At 31.6% G+C, this 19,990-nt stretch overlaps 1 protein-coding gene and 1 long non-coding RNA gene across 2 annotated transcripts; both read left to right on the top strand.

Annotated features, from left to right (window-relative positions):
- Window positions 1–3,911: 3,911 nt before the first annotated feature.
- On the top strand, window positions 3,912–6,288 carry LOC143074495 (uncharacterized). The gene is made up of 3 exons (XR_012977891.1): window positions 3,912–3,963; window positions 4,285–4,305; window positions 5,734–6,288. It is a non-coding gene; the product is annotated as an uncharacterized LOC143074495 (long non-coding RNA).
- An 8,370-nt stretch (window positions 6,289–14,658) lies between these two features.
- On the top strand, window positions 14,659–19,389 carry LOC143074494 (uncharacterized). Its single transcript, XM_076249929.1, has 5 exons — window positions 14,659–14,766; window positions 15,487–15,556; window positions 16,246–16,371; window positions 17,361–17,486; window positions 19,142–19,389. The coding sequence occupies exons 2-5, from the start codon at window positions 15,496–15,498 to the stop codon at window positions 19,273–19,275; spliced, it is 447 nt and encodes a 148-aa protein (XP_076106044.1). The 5' UTR covers window positions 14,659–14,766; window positions 15,487–15,495; the 3' UTR covers window positions 19,276–19,389.
- Window positions 19,390–19,990: the final 601 nt, after the last annotated feature.

Raw genomic sequence — 19,990 nt, 5'->3', positions numbered from 1 at the left:
TCTGAGTACTTCTGAAAAAAGAAGATAAACATATGATATTTGTATTAGTAAATTCAATTTTATTTATCCAAAACTATCTTATTGGATAAATAAAAATTGTACAAAATTATCAACTGTCAATGCTCTTGGCAATGTTTGCAAGGTCAATGATTTTCTAAGATTTGTTTTTTAAAAGATCAGGATAGACAATGTGCATTCTGTTGAGTGTTATTAATATTTTAAATGTAATATGCAATAAAATTATATAGTCTTGCTGAACCAGTAATGCATATCAAACCTGTTCTTGTTCTTTTTTTCCTCTCTTCGATTGTCTTACATTTCCTACAAATGATAAAAAACATAACATGACTTATGTTTTGATGACCAGAGATAACCAAATCTGAAATCAGCATAAGGTAACCAGAGGTAACCAAATCCAATATTAACATAAGGTGGACAGAGGTCACAAAATCTAATATCAACATAAGGTGACCAGAGGTTACCAAATCCAATATTTACATAAGGTGACCAGAGGTCATCAAATCCAATATATGAATAAGGTGACCAGAAGTTACCCCACTCTAGCATGTTAAGGCCACAAGAGGTTAATAAATCCCATTTCTGATTAAGATGACCACATGTAATCAAATTAAATATTTATGTAAGGTAATCAAGAAACAAAAAATGATTTGTTCAATCAAGCCTAAGTGGCCATTTTACCAGAAACGATTGCAAGTATTAAGTTCAAAAAGAAAAATAGTTGCAGCATTATATAAACATAGTGTATGTTTTCATCATATTAAAGGTTTAATACAATAAATAAAATGCATACATACCACTCTCATCTACATTTTCTGAGGACTTCTGAAAAAAGAAGATAAACCTATGATAATTGTATTAGTAAATTCAATTTTATTTATCCAAAAGTATCTGATGAGGATAAGTAAAAATATTGACTAAATTATCAACTGTCCATGCTCTTGGCAATATTTGAAAGATCAAGGATTTTTCTTAGATTTGTTTGTAGATGATCGTGAAAGATAATGTTCATTGTGTAAAGTTTTATGGATATATTAAACTTAATGTAATAATATTCTATATTCTTGTTGAACCCATAATGTATATCAAACCTGTTCTTCTTCTTTCTTCTCTTTCTTTGATTGTCTCAAACTTTCTACAAATGATATGAAAAACATCAACTAGTTGCATGTAAATGTTAATTACCAGAGATGACCAAATCTGAAATCTGCATAAGGTGACCAGAGGTAACCAAATCCAATATTAACATAAGGTGACCAGAGGTCATCAAATCTAATATTAACATAAGGTGACCAGAGGTCACCAAATCCAATATTTACATAAGGTGACCAGAGGTCACCAAATCCAATATATGAATAAGGTGACCAGAAGTTACCCCATTCTCGCATATAAAGTCCAACAGAGGTTAACAAATCCCATTTCTGGTTAAGATGACCACATGTAATCAAATTCAATATTTGTGTAAGGTAATCAAGAAACAAAAAATGATTTGTTCAATCAAGCCTAAGTGGCCATTTTACCAGAAACGATTGCAAGTTTTAAGTTCAAAAAGAATAACAGTTGCAGCATTATATAAACATAGTGTATGTTTCCATCATATTAAAGGTTTGATACAATAAATTAAATGCATACATACCACTCTCATCTACATTTTCTGGGAACTTCTGAAAACAGAAGATTTCCTTCTAGTCTGTGATTCGAACATTTAAAAAAACGTGTCATCACAAATGACAAATCATGCAAAATGGATGAAACGAATATTTTGCTTTGAATGACTTAATTAAACTTAAGTTTGTGATATTCGTTGTATTCAATTGCTCGGTATGTTAATTTTACTTACAGATAATACAGACGGTGACAGGCTCTAGATCTATGGTGTATTGCTAAATAGAAAGAAGAATTGTCTATTCTTAGTTTTCTATTTTTAGAACTACAATATTACTACACAGAAGAGTACTATTTATAGGGTGACCAGTGGGCACCGTTCAGCGTAACTATTATCCTTGTGCATATGGAACGCGGGAACAATATTAATAGATATTCACAATTTATCGGGAATAATTATAATTTATCGGTCGGCGTTACGTTAACTTTACAGTCGATCATCATAGATGATCTAAAAAAATGAAAACAACTCGTTTAATATTTTCATGCGTCCGTATTAGTACCCAAACCGTTGAAGAGCTATATGACAATAATACCTAAAAAAATAGCGAAATATTAATGTGAATCGCGCAAGATAATGATAGTTACTTCTCTAGATTTGATAATGCATTAACGGTCGATAAGGTAAATTGTTTCGATAATTATAGTTAACCCGACCAAGTGAATACAAAAACTAGTCGCAAAATCAATAAGAATAACTAAAACCGGACATGCTTGCCAATTGTAAAATCGATTTTTAATTTGCTGTCAATATGTTTCTACTGTTGCTCTTGTGAAATGACGACAACGACAACATTGTAAGAGAGTGGATAGAAGTTAATTCCAGACAACAATAATTACTCTTTCTAAAACATGTTTAAAGGGTAGTTTTAAAAATTATATTTCGGACTTACCAAATTGAGACACATTTCTATTTACTATGATGATAAAGGTATACTGACTATTTATTCGATAGAATGGACACAATAAGAACACACTTTTCAATTTTCAATCCACGAATATTGAAGCTACTTGAAGTATTGCAATTCTAAAAGTTCCACGTAAAAGTCTTGTTTTCTCTATCGTTTTCATATTCGTTATTTTTGTATCATATTCATGTCTATATGTATTTTTTTTCTATAAAAATTTTGATTTTTAAAGGTAAATGAAATTCAAAGTGACCAGATTAACCAAGAAGTACCTGTTATATTGATAAAAGGTGTCAAAATTTAATTTATATTACAACTGGCCTCAATAAATGTCGGCATTACAGGAAAAAAGTAAAACAATTTTTTTTGGAAGAATGTTAAAAACAATAAATTAATTCGTGACGTTTCAAGAGTACGATGAACAACAAACAACATTCATGAACAAGAAACTCTGTGGTTGCTGTTTGTTACAATTATTTGGGTTTTTCTTATAATGTAATCTATTATATATTATATTTATATAATATGTTATAAAATTACTGTTTGAATTGGTTCGTGTAAATACTGTTAAGGACTCCTTAGTGCACTAAGGACTTATAATATCCAATTAACATGGAACGCTAACACTGTCTTGATTGGACCATTTACATTATATGATGTGCATTCACCTTTATATGAAGTGCACTTGTAATTTTATGGTGTGCAAACACCTTTATATAAAGTACACCAGCAGTGGCATCGACCCAGTGGTGTAAATAGTTATCAAAGGTACCACAATTCTATTTTGTATTTAATTTTTCTAAACATAAGTCATCGGAAAGTATGAAGAACTTGTTGATAAATATTCAGTATCAATTTCACAAGTAATACATGATGGTCTTGAAGTATATATGCTGCGTACTGCCTCTGTTAATCATATAAATAACGTGTTAAAGTTTTATTTTATTTGTCTCTATTTCTATCATCTTTACTGGTTGATCTGTTTGATGATAAACATTTGACGTGGCTCTGTACTTATGCATCCTGTCAAAGTGTTGTTTGTATCATTTTTCATTTGTTCGTATGACTTTGTATGTTCCTTTGATGCGTGTTTCGTGTCTCTGTACTTTAAACATGTTAAACTAGCCAGAGTAAATGTTATAATTATGATTTGGTCCCAATGCTTTAAATCTCTAGATTCGACCATTCTTATGTATTTCAATTGCTTAATTCTCAAACGATAGTTAGCAAAATGTTTTTTAGAAGTCTGATATTGACAAACTGTTTACATGGTGATTGTTCTTTCCTTTTTAATGGAAATATCTCCTGTTGGTTATAAATAGTATTTTCGGAAAAACCATTATTGATTTAGACAACACCTAAATTGGAGAAGGTATGTATTTGAACACATTTTATGTTTTCATATTTCAGTTCATTGATCCGAAATGAATTCTTTCAATTATTAAGCATTTAAGAAACAAGGGTATTTTGAAAGAAGTTCTGCGATATTTATCAAATATTTTCCATTTCATCATATTTTTATGGTTTTATCGATTGAACAAGTTGTGTAAATGGTTTAACTGTGCACTGTATGTGAGCATATGCATTGACAAGACAAGCAGATATTAATATAAGTGCAATTTGAATTTTCACAAATGAAGTCTAGTTAAACAGAAAACCAAAAACTATATTTCGTTTCTTTATATTTTTGTAGAGCTGCCAGCAGTAAATATGGGTAAGACTTTCGATTTTATGAGTGGCAAATTCTCACATTATATCCTACGTTATGTTTAAACGTTCGAATGTATCTATTTATAGCTGTTGCTAAAAATATTATGAAAGGAAAACCAGAATCGATTTCTGAAAACGATATTTAGTTAGAAAACCACATTAACAAGAAAAGCTAATATTGATTAAACATTTTATTCCAATATCTTATATCAGTTTATTCAAAGGAACACATAATAATTTACAGTACTTCTAGCTTTATACATGTTTGCCAAATTTCAAATTTGCATTGACATTATCTAGCTTTGAGTTAAAAACCACAATGAAAACATGTTAAATTTAAAGAAACAAAAGCTAAACAAACCAACGGCCTGCTTAAAGCTTGTAAAATAAACGCAAAGACAACTTCAACAAAAAGCAAGAATCAGAAATACTGGATAACATGCATTTTTCCAAATATAAACATTGTAGCGGGTTTTAATATGTTTATGAACGCCAACACTCCTTAACGTTGGATAACTGTATTTCAGTACTAAAGAGAACAGATTATACATATAAAATGTATAAGTTAACATGTACATATTAATAAAAAAAAAAACTATGAGTTTTTACTGAAAATATTAAGAAATATGTTTTGTTTTTTTAGAAATTACAGCCGTAAATACGACAAAACACATAACTATAAATATTTACATCAAAAGTCTTTTATTACAAACTACCCTCCAATTTGCATATTTCATTTAAGATCTGGACCAATTGTTGTCTGCTATTTCAAAATCCAAGATGGAAGAATACACCCGATCCACCTTATTTCACCGTATTGCTTACCCATGTTACCTGCTCAAGTACTGAGAAAATATCGATAAATGAAAATACATTTGTACATTTTGTTAAAACATTTCGTTACATCATCATCGAACGTATTTGTACAGAATTTTTAGTCATCGAAAATATTCTGTTTATTTTTCAGATGTATATTTTCATTATGATCTATGATTGCTCTCATTTTCTTAATTAAAAAGAAAATACTGTCCGTTTATCTTACAATAAATACATTGATCAACCCAGTTGCGTAAAAAATACGAATAAGTCATTTTTTTCAACCAAAAAAGCGTAAGAGGAAGAAAAACTCATGTTTTTACAAAATACCATTTGCATCTTTTTTTTTCATTCTTAGTTCATCGTTATTATAACCAAGCAGGACACTACATGCAGACTTTTTGTTTCAATATTCTACCCATGAACAGTTTCCAAATGAAAAATATAGTTCTTAGAAGCAAGCAAGGAACTGCCATGGAAACCCATGCATAACAACATTTTAAAACACAAACTATTGCATTTATAAATATAGGTTTTTAATGTAGGTGTTATTGCAATTTGAATGGCTGATATCTCAAAAATATCTAAAAATGCTTCTTTTTTTTCAATATTTTAGGAAAGATAGTTTTTTACCATTATACCTCAACAGAATCTGCTAAAGCAATTAAAAAATCAGGTATAATAAAGAAATCTGTACAAAAAGCAGGCGATGGAGATGTTGTTTATGGTGAAGGAACTTATGGTACACCACTAGGACCTAAAAATGGTAGGGAAGCTTTAGCTCGGAATAACTATGATGGAGCGTGGAAGAATAACGAAGATATGGGGAAAGTTGATGTTGTTATCAGAATTGTGACGGATGATAGTAAGGTAAAACACATATCCGATGGAAGAGAAATATATCTTTATGATGGTGATATTTATTTAGATGAAGCAGACGAAGTTGACTTCATTTACAAAGGAGGATCCATAGTTGAAAAATATAAATAAAAACTACATGCAAGAGATCAAAACAGTGGACTTTGAAATTTATACAGCAAACCAAGTTCATTGAATGAAAATACAACTTTTTTTACATATATTATGTGTTTAATCGCCATGTTTCTATTTAATTGTACATACTTACGCCAATAAAATTATTGTTGATTAATAATCAACATATCAAAACGTACATGTCGCTTATGACAATAAACATTAAAGAGTGATGAAACTCCCCTTTTTCATGTGCATTTCTATTTGTTACAAATGGTAGTACTTGGACCTCACAATTTTTCGTGTGATACCAATCTTTGTGACTTTCTATGGTATATGTCAATATTGAATTACGATACTCAGTAGTATTTTATTTCTTGTGTGAATCTTTGAAATGAAATATGAACGAACATACAAACCTTCTTGATACCCAACAAATGTTAACATGAAAAAATAAGTAACCATAGTTATACAAATAATAGTTACAATTACAATGGTTCAACAAGGGTTAGATCAAATGTGTTGAATAATTTCTTTGAAAGCAAATGCAGGTGGATATTTAAAATTGCTATTTTGTTATTATAAAATCGTGTAACATCAGAAAAGCTTTTTTTTATACACAAGACTGCATGCTCAAAACTAAGCATCACCGGTTGTAACAGCGTAATGACTTTATATCTAAATTTAACGTACTAATATATTTTTCAGTCTGATGAATCGAAATCAATAATGAAACAGCGTTTTTTTTCCGAATTCAATTAAAAAGACAAATACTTCGATATATTCAATCTTTTGTTTGGTACATCTTGTCTTAAGGCGAAGTGTACGTAATTAAACTACACAATGGATTTTTAAAAAATTTTACATGTAGATTCTGCTTGTAAAAATAAATCGGAAAATAAAATAAAAAAAGGGGGTAACCGTTTTCGTTTTTGAGATACGAGCTGTTGAAGTTAACAGCATCATACACCAAAATTACAAAGGATATATAGGGAAAATCGTGAAATTCGGCAGGAATTGTTACATTTCCAAGATTTTCTATTATATTAGACAATCAATTTTGTTTTAAATTTATGAGACGATTCTAAAATGTCTGAGGAATCGATTGGTGCAAAGAAAGTCCTTAGCAACCGTGCTACTTTTCAAGCTATACCCTGTTAAAGTTGAATCTTGAGTGTAAAAAAACAAAAAAACAACGACAACGTTATTGACGTCGCCGCAACAGTTACGACGCTTCATATAGTTCTATACTTGTATAAAATATATACCGTTTTGTTGGAGTTCGTGTTGCTCGGTCTTTAGTTCTTTATGTTACGTTTTGTGTACTATTGTATTGTATTTGTCTATTATATTCGGGTGCGTGCAGAGATCGCCAAGCTAGAAAACGGTTGACATTTTCTTCATTATGAACTAGAACTATTTTCGACCTTGGTGCCTTATTTTTGTTAAAATCTAAACACTGCGACGTGTTTTCAAAATCTTTGTTCCCATAAAACTTCATTTCATCAAGGTCTCTTTTCAGAATATCAGCCATCTGTCTGGCACAGGATAACAAATCAATATTTAAGTAAATTTAAGTTGTGCGGTAATTCTTAGTACATTTGGGTAAATTAATCTTATCTTTGTGCCGCATAAGCATCTCTATAATTCAACACATTCCTGACCCACGACATTATATATTTTATGCATTTCATGCGCTTCTTTTTATCACAATCCAGACCGGTTAGTAACCGTTGTACTTTACACGTCTGAAGACGAATATTTGCGTGAAACATTTTTATTTCTGGAAATCAATCTGAAATCTACAACAGTCCTTTCCCGAAAGTCGGGCTGGACCTTTACTTTTATGTGCATTCGGGATTTACACAAATTGTAACCCGAATAATTCAGTCGTATTATTCAGCTAATGTACGAATGCTACATTTCTCATGTGGGAGAAAATCGGACATGGAAAGGGCTTGAATTATTCAAGTTACTCAAATTGAAACTCTGGAATATATTTCTAGCTGTACGGAATTCGCGGAAACATATGATTGTTTTTCGGCATTACGGTATTGAATCAATATGAGAGATACCATTTTTTTCTTTTAACAAATTCGAATACCAGTCAGTTTATAGGACTTAAGTTTGAAATAGGGGCGGTAATCCATTCATTTTATCCAATCAATTTGGGGGGGGGGGGGTCAACATTGATAGTCAAAAAGCCTTGAAATATTCGATAAAAAACGTTGAATGTAAATTATATGAACTCCAAAGTCTCATATTATAAGACTAATATAGTAAACCACAGGCTTCTCAATTCTTGCATGATCATGAACTAGGGGAAAACCTAGAGCTGACCGAGTGCGAAATCCTCATGGATAATCATCGAGGTCGATGAACACCCCTTGCAGTAAACTTGGGTTAAATTTAAAAAAAAATAGAAATGTAATAATGTCTGAACACATTTCATCTCTCATTCCACTAAATATTAAATTACAGTTACAAGTATTACAAAACTTCTCTGACCTCTTTTCTTTAACCATAATAGAGGGAGGAGGGACGGAGGGATCCAGATCCCGAAATCCCGGGCTTAAAAACACGACATCCCGAGGTACTGAATTTAAAAAAATTTAAATCCCGACTACCCGAAATTCGGAAATAGAATTCCCGGATCCCGAAAGGGTCAATCCCGAAATCCCGAGATTAAAAACACCCGATCCCGGAGTTCCGATAAAGGTCCTACCCCGCCCCCCCCCCCCCCCCCCCCCCCCCCCCGACTTGATACTTCAAAATTACATTCTCTAATTTTGAATGATGCACACAGGCAAAATAAAAGAAAACAGATTTCGCTATATATCTCTTCGAAATTGGAATTTGTGAAAGAAGAAATGACATGTTATATTTTATCTTACATGTGTACTTTCAATTTCAATATGGTTCTAAATTTAGATTTAGTTTTCCCATAAATTGCGGACGGAATAGAAGACACCTGTTTTTCTGCACATGTAGAAAAAGTTGAAACTGGGAGTTGAATGACATAATTTTTACTTACTTTTAAGATAAATGTTAGAGTGAGACAACTTTTAAGTTACTGAATAATTTTTGGGGCCTAATTTGTTAATTTTTTGTTTGTTTTCCGTCTTTGTTCTTCCGACCTGTAAGTGTTGCACTAGTGGTCAAATTATTCTCTTGGTATCGTCTGATTTCTAATATGAATATAAATCATGTCCTTAAATTTTCAATTGCACAAAATACGAACATTTCAACGTCTTTTTAATTACTAGTAAACAATTAAATTCACACGTCTTTCATTAATTATTTGTAACCTATTATAAAACTTTACGTTGAGTACTGTGTTTTCCGTTCAAGACTACGGCTTTTTAAAACGATATTGTTGGGTCAATTCAGGTTTCATTTTAATTAATTTGATATCAATAGAAGAAAAATTGTTACATGTTTATTTGTTTATTTGTGTATAATTTTGTTGTGAGGCGTTTTTTCTTTCTGTTGATATCATAAACACGAAATGCCTTCTCCTAGCGTCTAAAACAAACAAAAAAACAGTGTTTTTAAGTCAGGCTGCACACAGAACAACGTACAGAATGCTGTGACTTCTAATTGGAGTTATTTAGATAATTTCTATGAGGTTTAAGACAGCATAGGAGTGCTTGTTGGATTCATTATAGACCGCAGAAAGTAGTTTCTCTTTCGTGTGTCCTTTCTTGGAGTAAGGGAGATAACTTGCGTAACTAACGACGAACGTTTTTAATCCCGTTTTCCGCTAGAGGCGTGCAATTACGTACACTTCGCCTTAAGTGCAATGATAGTAAACACAGTGAGATAGTATACCAAGACTACGTTCAATAGCTTGCAATGGATCCAGTTTTTCATAAAAAAAATACTGTGATGACATTTGGTTACAACAAAGCTATTTACTAAAAGTTGATGCGGATCTAAGTAATTAGTTGAAAATACACCAACTTCGCTCCCTATCGTTTGACAATTTTAAAAGACTACAACTCAGATCAAATCAAAAGATATTTTTTGTTATTTTACTTATTGTCTGTTTAAGTACAATAAAACAAAGTTCAACAAGAGTCATATGATATTCAACAAATGACAAGTGTCAACACAATTACAATGTAACACAGAATGTCGACTTTGACTTTAAAAGATATATACAATGTACACATGGAAAAAAGAATTGCAACACCTTGATTGTTTAAACCTTGGAAAATCAAACTGCTTTTTTAAATAGAATATGATAAAATGTTTTTATAATAATATTGAAACATTTTGAATGATAACATTGGCATTATAAGAATTAAAAAAATATATGGAAAAAAATGTTTTAATTAACCACAATTTTGATAACAAAATGAGGTAATTTTTGTACAAAAAAAATGCATTTTACAACTTTGACTGTAATCGAACTTTACAATGTCAGACATTTCAAAATAAATCTTAAGATGATTGTTCACATCATGGTTCATTGTTATGCACCAAAGAATCAATACTTGGTGCAGCCTCCATTCACTAGAATAACTGCCTCTAAAGGTCTTCTCGTGCCTATGACCATTTTACGAATTTCCTGATGAGGTAATCGCAACCATTCCTGATGAAGGGAATTGTTTAATGCATAAAGCGTTTGTACTGGGGTGTCCTCTCACGCACTTTACGCCCAATAAGTTCCATATATGCTCGATATGGTTCAAATTCTGGATACGATCAGGCCAAGAAATTTAAACCGACTTTAATTGGACCAATGGATCTTCATTCAAGATGCTTATTTCAACTTTGGCGAGCTCTGTACCATTGGAAACGGGCCACTTTATGTCTGTTTTAAAGCAAGGGTCCTGGAAACGGTTATGTCGCACGATAGTCAGAAGCTATGAGTCGGTTTCGAGCAGTTTTTGTTTAAAGTTTTGTGTATGTCTTTTTCAGGATTGTACGTTGTTTACAAAGGGTTTTCTTCTGATCAAACTGCATAAGGCTTGGTTTTCCATAGCTGATGTGTAAGGGGGTCTTTCTGATCTCGCTAGCTCTTTAAAATCCTTTGTTGTTCAATTTTTATTTACAAAACGACCTATACTGGAATAGTGATGACCAACAATACGTGCAATTGTCACAGCGACATACCTGCTCCGCTCATGCTGATTATCTGCCATCTTGCTGCAATTTAGAGTCGTGGAGGACCCATATCATGTTGCCAATCCCATAACTTTACAAACTTGGTTATTTAAAGTGGCGAAAACAATACGGATAAAAACATTTGTTTTCTGGTTTACGGGTACAGTAGTTGCATGTGCAGATTAAAACTTATTGAGTCGACTTTTTTATAAACTCAGGTGATATTTGAGTAATGTTTAACTACTTCTATTTCAATAAATTTTATCTCAATATAATATAGTTTATTTTGTTAATTGGCATTTCAATTTGGTGTTGCAATACTTTTTCCATGTGTATATGTATTCTAACTACATTCTTAAGTCAAAATACAATTAGATATAAGGACAACCCTGCAAAAAGTGCAATGTTTTGAAGATATTTTCAAGATTGGTTAACAATTATCACTTACAGTGTAATTATCTATATATGCGTGCATACACTTGCGGAGTCTGAAAAATGTTTTTTAAATTCTATATCAATCAAAACATTCTGATCCAATTTAATGTAAAGACTTATAAATATAATATAATAGAATGACGGTGAAAAATACCAAAACCAGTATCGACATGATGCGGAATCCAAAGTGTTAATTGCTGGAAAGATGTTCCAGAAGTATATAGATATCAATTGAAACATTTCAATGAATGCTTACATCTTAATGTGTCCAGTCAACTTGGGTTAGTGATACAACCAAAAGCATAAGATTATCAACAATAGTGTCATTGGTGGACAGCTTAAGGAGGCTCGCGGGTACAAAAATTTCAGCAATAAATTAAACACTTGTTTTTTCATCACAAATTTTATTTGTTGCCCTATTAGTTATTACTTTATGATATGGTACAAAAATCAACCCAAAAAATCGATTCAGTTTGGCCCCAGATAACTTTTAAAATGTGTATATCATTGAAAAAGCTCCAAATTATCTCCCTTTGGTGCAAAAATGCCATTTTTTTTGGCATTAAAATTGAAATAACTTTTTTAACACATCGGTGACCTATGTTTTTTATTATTGTTTTCAAATAAGCTGTACATAAGCGAAATAATTGTAAAATTTAAACGATTTCTGTAATTTAGTTCTTTTTCTATTTCGATATTACCTCTATTTCTCCTATTAGTTCAACATAAAAAAAAAGACATTAACAAAAATATATGCTTCTTTCGGAGGCAGATTGTGAGCTTAAATAAAAGGTGACCCCATTTTTTTATTTCATTTTTCTATTAAGTATATGATAAAATTCTTTTAGAAAAAAATCTAGCGAAATCCTATATTAGAAAAAAAAATTGATTTATACCCGCGAGCCCCCTTAAAAAAAGAATTTATGCATTTATGCCAAACGTGATGAATTAAATTGTCAACTCTCAAACTAATCTACCTTATGATTAATATATTCACCGGACGGTGTTTACATATTACATATCAGATAAAATATCGCGCATCTTTACACTACACGGACCTCATCGACACAAAGTATCCTCGGAGTTTCCAGCAAAAAAGACTGTTGGTTGAACGGTTCGATGTGTCAGTGTCTCAACTCACAAACGAATGATTCATGATCTCAGAGTTGAAGATAAAAGTCGTAGAATGTGTTACTCAAGCAAGTGTTTCCCACTTCCTACTTCAACATTTGAAAAGAGGGACGAAATATACCAGAGGGACATTCAAACTCATAAATCGAAAATAAACTGACAACGCCATGGCTAAAAATGAAAAAGACAAGCAGAAAAGCAATAGTACACATGACACAACATAGAAAACTAAAGAATAAACAACACGAACCCCACCAAAAACTAGTGGTGATCTCAGTTGCTCCGGAAGGGTAAGCAGATCCTGCTCCACATGTGGCACCCGTCGTGTTGCTTATATGATAAAAAATCCGGTAAATAGTCTAATTCGGTAGGTCACATTCATAAAAGGGAAGGGGATGGTAGTTACGACGTAAAGAATATATCCGGTATCATTTGTGAAACGATTATTCCATAACGGTCAACCAACTCGTAAGGGCGTCCGTAAAATTTACGAAGTGATGATTTCAACTTCACCATTTGCAACTCTTGGTTAATATCGTATCAATTGGGATATATATACACCGTGTGCAGGTGCTGCTGGAGTGTTGCCACTTAGAAATGGAAAGTTCACAATTGAAAGTGCATGACAGTTGATGTATACATATCAGGATACGTATACTCTGTCGACAAAACTTGTCTTGCCCCTTTTGATTACAATCGATTCCCTCAGTTTCATGTGTGATTATCATTTGTCAATTCCTAATCGATGGCGTTTTTATCGATACCCTTACATCTTTCACGATGAAAATTAGAAATTACCCTTTTCTTTTAAATCTTTAAATATCCTTCGTTATAATTGCAACCTTTTACATTTAATACGTGTAAAATATATACTTTTCTCTAATTTTTACAGGATTTATCCCTTTCCTGGCATGATGATTATTTTTATTTAATCAACGTGTGGATCGTTTGATCTCAGTTCTTCATTGGTCAAAATTCGATTATGACGTCGAATGTTCTTGCTTTCCTATAAATTTCATATTGTGACGGCACGAAAACAGGCGACCATGCCTGATGATGTCATATAGAAAGAACACATCTTTTCGCAGATCATTGAAAAGAAGTATTGGATTTGTCTGCATAGTGTTTAAAATTAATAAAAGAAACATATTCCACCATCAAATCTCGTGTAAAACGATATTTATCCACATTCGACAATTAAATTCTAAATATTTAAAACCCTCGGCAATCCTCGCGTTTTGAATTAAACTGTAAATGTCTCCAGTGGATAAATATCGTATCACACTCGATGCAGTGGTAGAATTTTTATATAACGAACGATATAACAGATTTGATAAATAGAGATTATATGCTGATAACACACATTAAATCTTTAATCAGCTGGGGGAATGTCATCGTTTGTGCAAATCTGTGCTTGAATAAACACGGCACACACATTACTATTATAACGATTGCGTAGGTTTACATTGTTTATGAGTGTATAGAGATAATTGGATACATTCGTGATTTCCAATGACTGAAAACAATCGTTAAAAGAAAGATTTTTTTAATTTCAAATAAAGAACACAATATTGCCAGCTGATGAATTCTACATTGGAGTTATAATACTCCAAATATGTTATATCATATGCAATAAAGTTAGAGAGTTATCTCATTGGCAATCATAGCAAATCTTTTTATAATATTTTAATCTATCTTTCAGATTAGTTGCCCTTTTTACCCTCAATCATTAAATTAAAGGTTATGACTTGTACAAGAAAGATAATTTTCATTATTAAAATCTATAATATGATAATCTACATTTAATTGATTATAATTGACAATAAAGTCTTTGACATTTACAAGCATGATTTTGTGATATTTAAATAGCTATAATTTCAATTTATTGTTATTATTTATCTGGGCACATAATCGCCGATGTTTCACCGTCCATATTGAAGAAATACATTAAATAATAAGTCGAAAATAATCAGTGAGGAAGGTTGCTGTTTGTTTTGAGGTATGTTTTTAACATTTTGTGCACTGTTGTATAACTTGTTTTCAAGATGTGTTATCATGAGTTTAATTAGTTTTAATTTAATTTACACTTCTTTTCACATGTACAGCATTTACAGTCAATCATAACTTTATTATAGTTTATGTATACAAAAGTGGCAAATGAATTACGTTTTTATAATAGATGTTTAAGTATTTAGCCAAAGAAAGTGAGGGGAAAAGGAAACCAAAGGGACATTCAACTCAAAGGTCAAAAATAAACGCAATGGTTAAAAAAACAAAAACCAACAGACTTACAACAGTACCATAACAACATAGAAAACCGCTCACTGAGCAACACAAACCCCCATTTAAACTTGGGATGATATCGGGTTCATAACATTAACGGTACCAATTTTCCTGCACCAGATGCGCATTTCGACAATACATGTCTGTTCAGTGATGCTTGTGGCCAAAATATTTAAAATCAAAAGCTTTTATAAAAGATGAAGAGCTATAATCCAAAAGGTCCAAAAAGTATAGCCAAATCCGTTCATCGGAGGGGGGACAAATACTGCACTAAATGTGGCATCCGTCGTGTTCACCATGTAAGAGCAAGCCCAGTTTGTGCATGTATATACAAACCTAAAATTGAATTCTGCGTCGACACTAGTAGAAATATGAATTGCTTTGGTATAACATAACATTTATGTTATTTTGTTTTTGTCAACATACAACTTGCTAGGTTTAGAAGATGAGCATTACAAAAGCAGCTGTTATTGTATGTCTCCTTGGAATAGTAGAATCGCAGATAGGTTAGTGATTTAATTTGTAGTGCATTGTATGTGTTTAATTGTGTTTATGGGGAGAGGTTTTCTATTGTTTGGACCAATGCGTATTATGTCGTCTGATGAATTCAAAGACCTTTAAATTTGTCTTTCACATTTATTCCTGTATCATTGGAGCTATCATTAAAGTGTGTGTAGTTTAACTATTCTTCACAAATCAACATTGTTGTCCCATTATGGTTTGCAGTCTGGTGATCTAAAAAATGACCAGAACAAACCTGTCTCGTCGTAAGAATAATATTCTGGATGTTCTTAGTTCGATATTGAGAAACAACATATAACATATCTTAAATGCTAAACAAGATATCATGCCTTTTGACTTTTAAAAGTATTTAAATTACAATTTCTTATATATATGGTAACAGAAAATTCTCAATTCATAATAACATGTATTAAGATTGTTAAGTTCATTATGTCATTTCATTTAAAAAAATGTTTTTTTATTTCTATTTTTTGTAAATTTTAATTATTTAAACTAAATGTTTAAGGATTAAAAATTACAAAAATCAGAAGAACTCTATTTGATAAGCAGTTGTATGAATCTTAGCAACAATTGATATTAAACACTATAGGTATTTTTAGCATAGCTCGATCTTAGGTTACAGTACTTTAAATTTAACATATACAAGACACTGTCACATTTTTTTGTTACACAGGATGTCCGTATCCAAGTTGGACCGTTCATTGTGCTGATCAGATTCAATGTATATTCGAGTGGTATCGATGTGATGGTGAAGTGCATTGTCGTGATGGATCTGACGAACACGAGGATATTTGTAGAAGTAAGATAATGTAAAAATTGTAATGTTGATTATTTTGTTTATTTGTAAATTTGTTTTGTTCACGCATCGTTGTCAATATAATGGAATTTGATGCGACTGTCATACAAGTGAGAGGTTTAGCTAGCTATAAAACCAAGTTCAATCCACCATTTTTTTACAAGAAAATGACTGTACCAAGTCATTATTATGACAGTTGTTATCTTTTCGTTTGATGTGTTTGAGCTTTTAATTTTGCCAATTGATAAGGGACCATCCTTTTTGAATTTTTCTCTGAGTTCAGTATTTATGTTATTTAATTTTTCAAATAAGGTCGTCAAATTAAATGTCGGGAAATCGAAATGAATGTCCGGAAATTAACATTAACTGCAATCCCGTTCCCTTTTCACGAATGTGACCTATCGAATTAGACAATTTACCGGCTTTGTAATAACATGAGCAACATGACGGGTGCCAGTTTTTGGTTGGGTTCGTGTTGCTGTTGTATTCCTATTTGTGACATGTTAACATATTGTGTATGTTTGTTTTGTTCACACGTCGTTGTCAATATCATGGAATTTGATGCCACTGTCATACAAGTGAGAGGTTTAGCTAGCTTTAACTTCAGGTTTAATCCATCATTTTCTATATAAGAACATTTCTGTACCAAGTCAGCCATATGACAGTTGTTATCCATTCGTTTGATGTGTTTGATACTTTGATTTAACCATTTGATTAAAGAAAAAGTAAAATCACAAAAATACTAAACTCAGAGGAAAATCCATTCGGAAAGTCCATAATCACATGGCAAAATCAAATAACAAAACACATAAAAAACGAATAGACAAAAAGGGACTTTCCGTGTTGAATTTTATGCAAGTAGCTACGCAAACGCTCAAATATAACAAACTCAACCACTTTTATCTTGATCGTCTTTTTTTTGTTTTTAGTTTATAAATCTACACAAGTTGAATAACTTGAAAAATACAATAATTTGTCCTTTTTATTTTCAGATCACACTTGTCCAAGTACTGACCTAAAATGTGCTGATGATTTACAATGTTTTTCATATCTTTATCTTTGTAATGGGAGACGGGATTGTAATGACGGATCAGACGAGGCATTTAATATTTGTAAAAGTTGGTATATCATGAATCATTGAGATCATATTTCGCGCATGTGAATTTTCAAATTAAAAAAATCACTTGAAGCGATTGACACTGATTTACAAATAATTCACGTATCTTCCTTTCAAACTAATGATATGACATGTCAATCTGCTACTGAAACCTTTGTGTAAATATCGTTTAAACATTGTAAACATTGTAAACATTATATACTGAATTTAACCTAAAGTGGATAAAAATACTGCCATACAATGGCTTTTTTAATGTCATCCCCATTGTCAAATAATATTTAACGTAGCTCTTTATCAGGTTTATGGAAGAAATTGATATTTCAGTTTTATATGAATTCTTGACCTTTTCTACAAAAGTTCAATGTTCGAAAACACAATATGTAAACTTACTTTTGTACTTTAGTAGTTTAAAGCATCAGTATTCCAGTGAATCGATAGTGTTCTTTACGGATTTTTGTATAGTGTAACTATAATTTTCTTTCAACTGTTTGTACACGTTTCCAACAATAATGTATAAGTGTTTTGCACATTTTGTTCATATAATTTATTAAGTAATAAACTAAAGCCTAAATATTATTCTATAGACTTTTTGTAGCGAGTTTGTTAGTGGCGAAGATTTTAGGATACAAGGATAAAAGCTTCCTGCACCAAAAAAAAGAACAGAAAAAAACACGAAAAAACAAAAAGATGAAACTTTGATGTTGTAACTTTTACGTAATTTCAATTTTATTTTCAGAAAAAAAAAACTGTTATTGCTATATTCCCAATATGTCTGAGTGTCCAATTATACCTGTTCTCATTCTCATCAACCAGTTGTGCCTCTTATATATCGATATAAATCGCTTAATACGACTGTCACATGAATCGGAGGTTTAGGCATCCGTAACACTAAATTTTTCAACTATTCTCTTCTGATCATGTCGTACCAAATTGGGAATACATTTGGAATATTGTAGTAGTTGTCGAATCTTTTTTTGATTAATATTGTCGAGTGTTTTTTTGTTTTTGTTTTTTTTTTGTTTATGAAAACCCATGATAAAAATGTAAACAAACATACAGTGGACGGTATATTATTGCTTCTTACAAAAAATAATGTAATACAACAATTTATTTATCAACTATTATGGTAAAGTTTTATAAACAGATTAGAACATATTAAAGATATATTTTTTTTATCATGACTTATTCCTCACAAGCTCCACGTGCTCTCTGTAAATTACTAACGTTTACAGAAACCTTCGGATTCAAACTCGAAAGTTACTTATAGATTGCAATAAACAATCATTGAATGACAGTATTTGTCAATACTATGGATTCATTTATTTTCGTTGGATGCCAATTTTCGTGGGTAAAGGGGAACCACGAATTTAAATGTTCAACGAATAGCAAATTTTCTAAAGGAATGTATGCAGACTTTACCAAAACCACGAAATCAAATATCCACGAATATGCAAGTTTTCCTCAAACCACGAAAATTGCTATCCACGAAAATAAATGAATCCACAATATGACATTATCGATTCGTAATAGACAACAGGACTTAGTTTAGTTGGTTCTATACGTTTCATATGACTTTAACGCAATTTGGTCCTTTAAATCATTGTATACAAAAACAGTAATGTTTGTTCACAATTGATGTTTTGCTCTTTATAACAGCCAAAGAATGTGCATCACTACAGCGTTACTGTGATAATGGGAACTGTGTTTACTTTTCTGAGTTTTGTGATGGAAAAGATGATTGCGGAGACAATTCTGATGAAAAAGAACCTTGTTTTCGTAACAACTACTGATGTCATGTCCTAAAACCATCATTTTTAGAACCATGCAATGACAATTCTGATGAAAAAGAACCTTATTTTACTAAAATTGAAAAATTAAAGAATATATATATATATTTAACACGATATAACCTGTAATAAAAACTTGTTTTACATATTTCATTATACAAATGTATGTGTACTATTATTTGTCTTTGAATATATCTGTATGTTTCATCTGCTTGGCTATAAATTGTGACCAATACTGCCTGCAAGAGAATACACATACTACCACTAACAATACGATATGTCAAACGTTGGTTTGAATTATTACGGTAATGAATGTAATGATCGACATCACGCGCTTGTGACACTGCAATTTATAATTATAGGCCCCCGTACGGTCTTCAACAAAATGCAAAGCCCATACCACATAGTCAGCTTTTAAAGGCAAATAAATGACAAATGCTAATCCTTTCAAACAGGAAAAATAACGTCCAAATTTATGTTCAAAATAATAAACCACTGTTTCAGGTTAGGGGGAGGGTTTGGATCCCGCTAACATGTTTAACCCCGCCACATGCTGTGTGTATGTGCCTGTCCCAAATCAGGAGCCTGTAAGTCAGTGGTTGTTGTTTGTTTCTGTGTTACATTTGTATTTGGCATGATAAATTGACAGTCTGGTTTAACTAAACTCTCCTAGAATAATCATCAAAGGTACCCGGCTTATTACTTATAACACCAGACG

Source organism: Mytilus galloprovincialis, chromosome 5 (genome assembly GCF_965363235.1).
Source record: "Mytilus galloprovincialis chromosome 5, xbMytGall1.hap1.1, whole genome shotgun sequence".
Lineage (NCBI taxonomy): Eukaryota > Metazoa > Mollusca > Bivalvia > Mytilida > Mytilidae > Mytilus > Mytilus galloprovincialis.
Note: the sequence above shows the minus strand (reverse complement) of the source record. Positions and strands in the feature narration are given on the sequence as shown.

Coding starts and splice junctions, on each gene's coding strand:
- LOC143074494 (XM_076249929.1), top strand. CDS start 15,496: ATGAGCATTACAAAAGCAGCTGTTATTGTATGTCTCCTTGGAATAGTA. Junction 16,372..17,360: donor ACACGAGGATATTTGTAGAA/GTAAGATAATGT, acceptor TTTTATTTTCAG/ATCACACTTGTCCAAGTACT. Junction 17,487..19,141: donor GGCATTTAATATTTGTAAAA/GTTGGTATATCA, acceptor TCTTTATAACAG/CCAAAGAATGTGCATCACTA.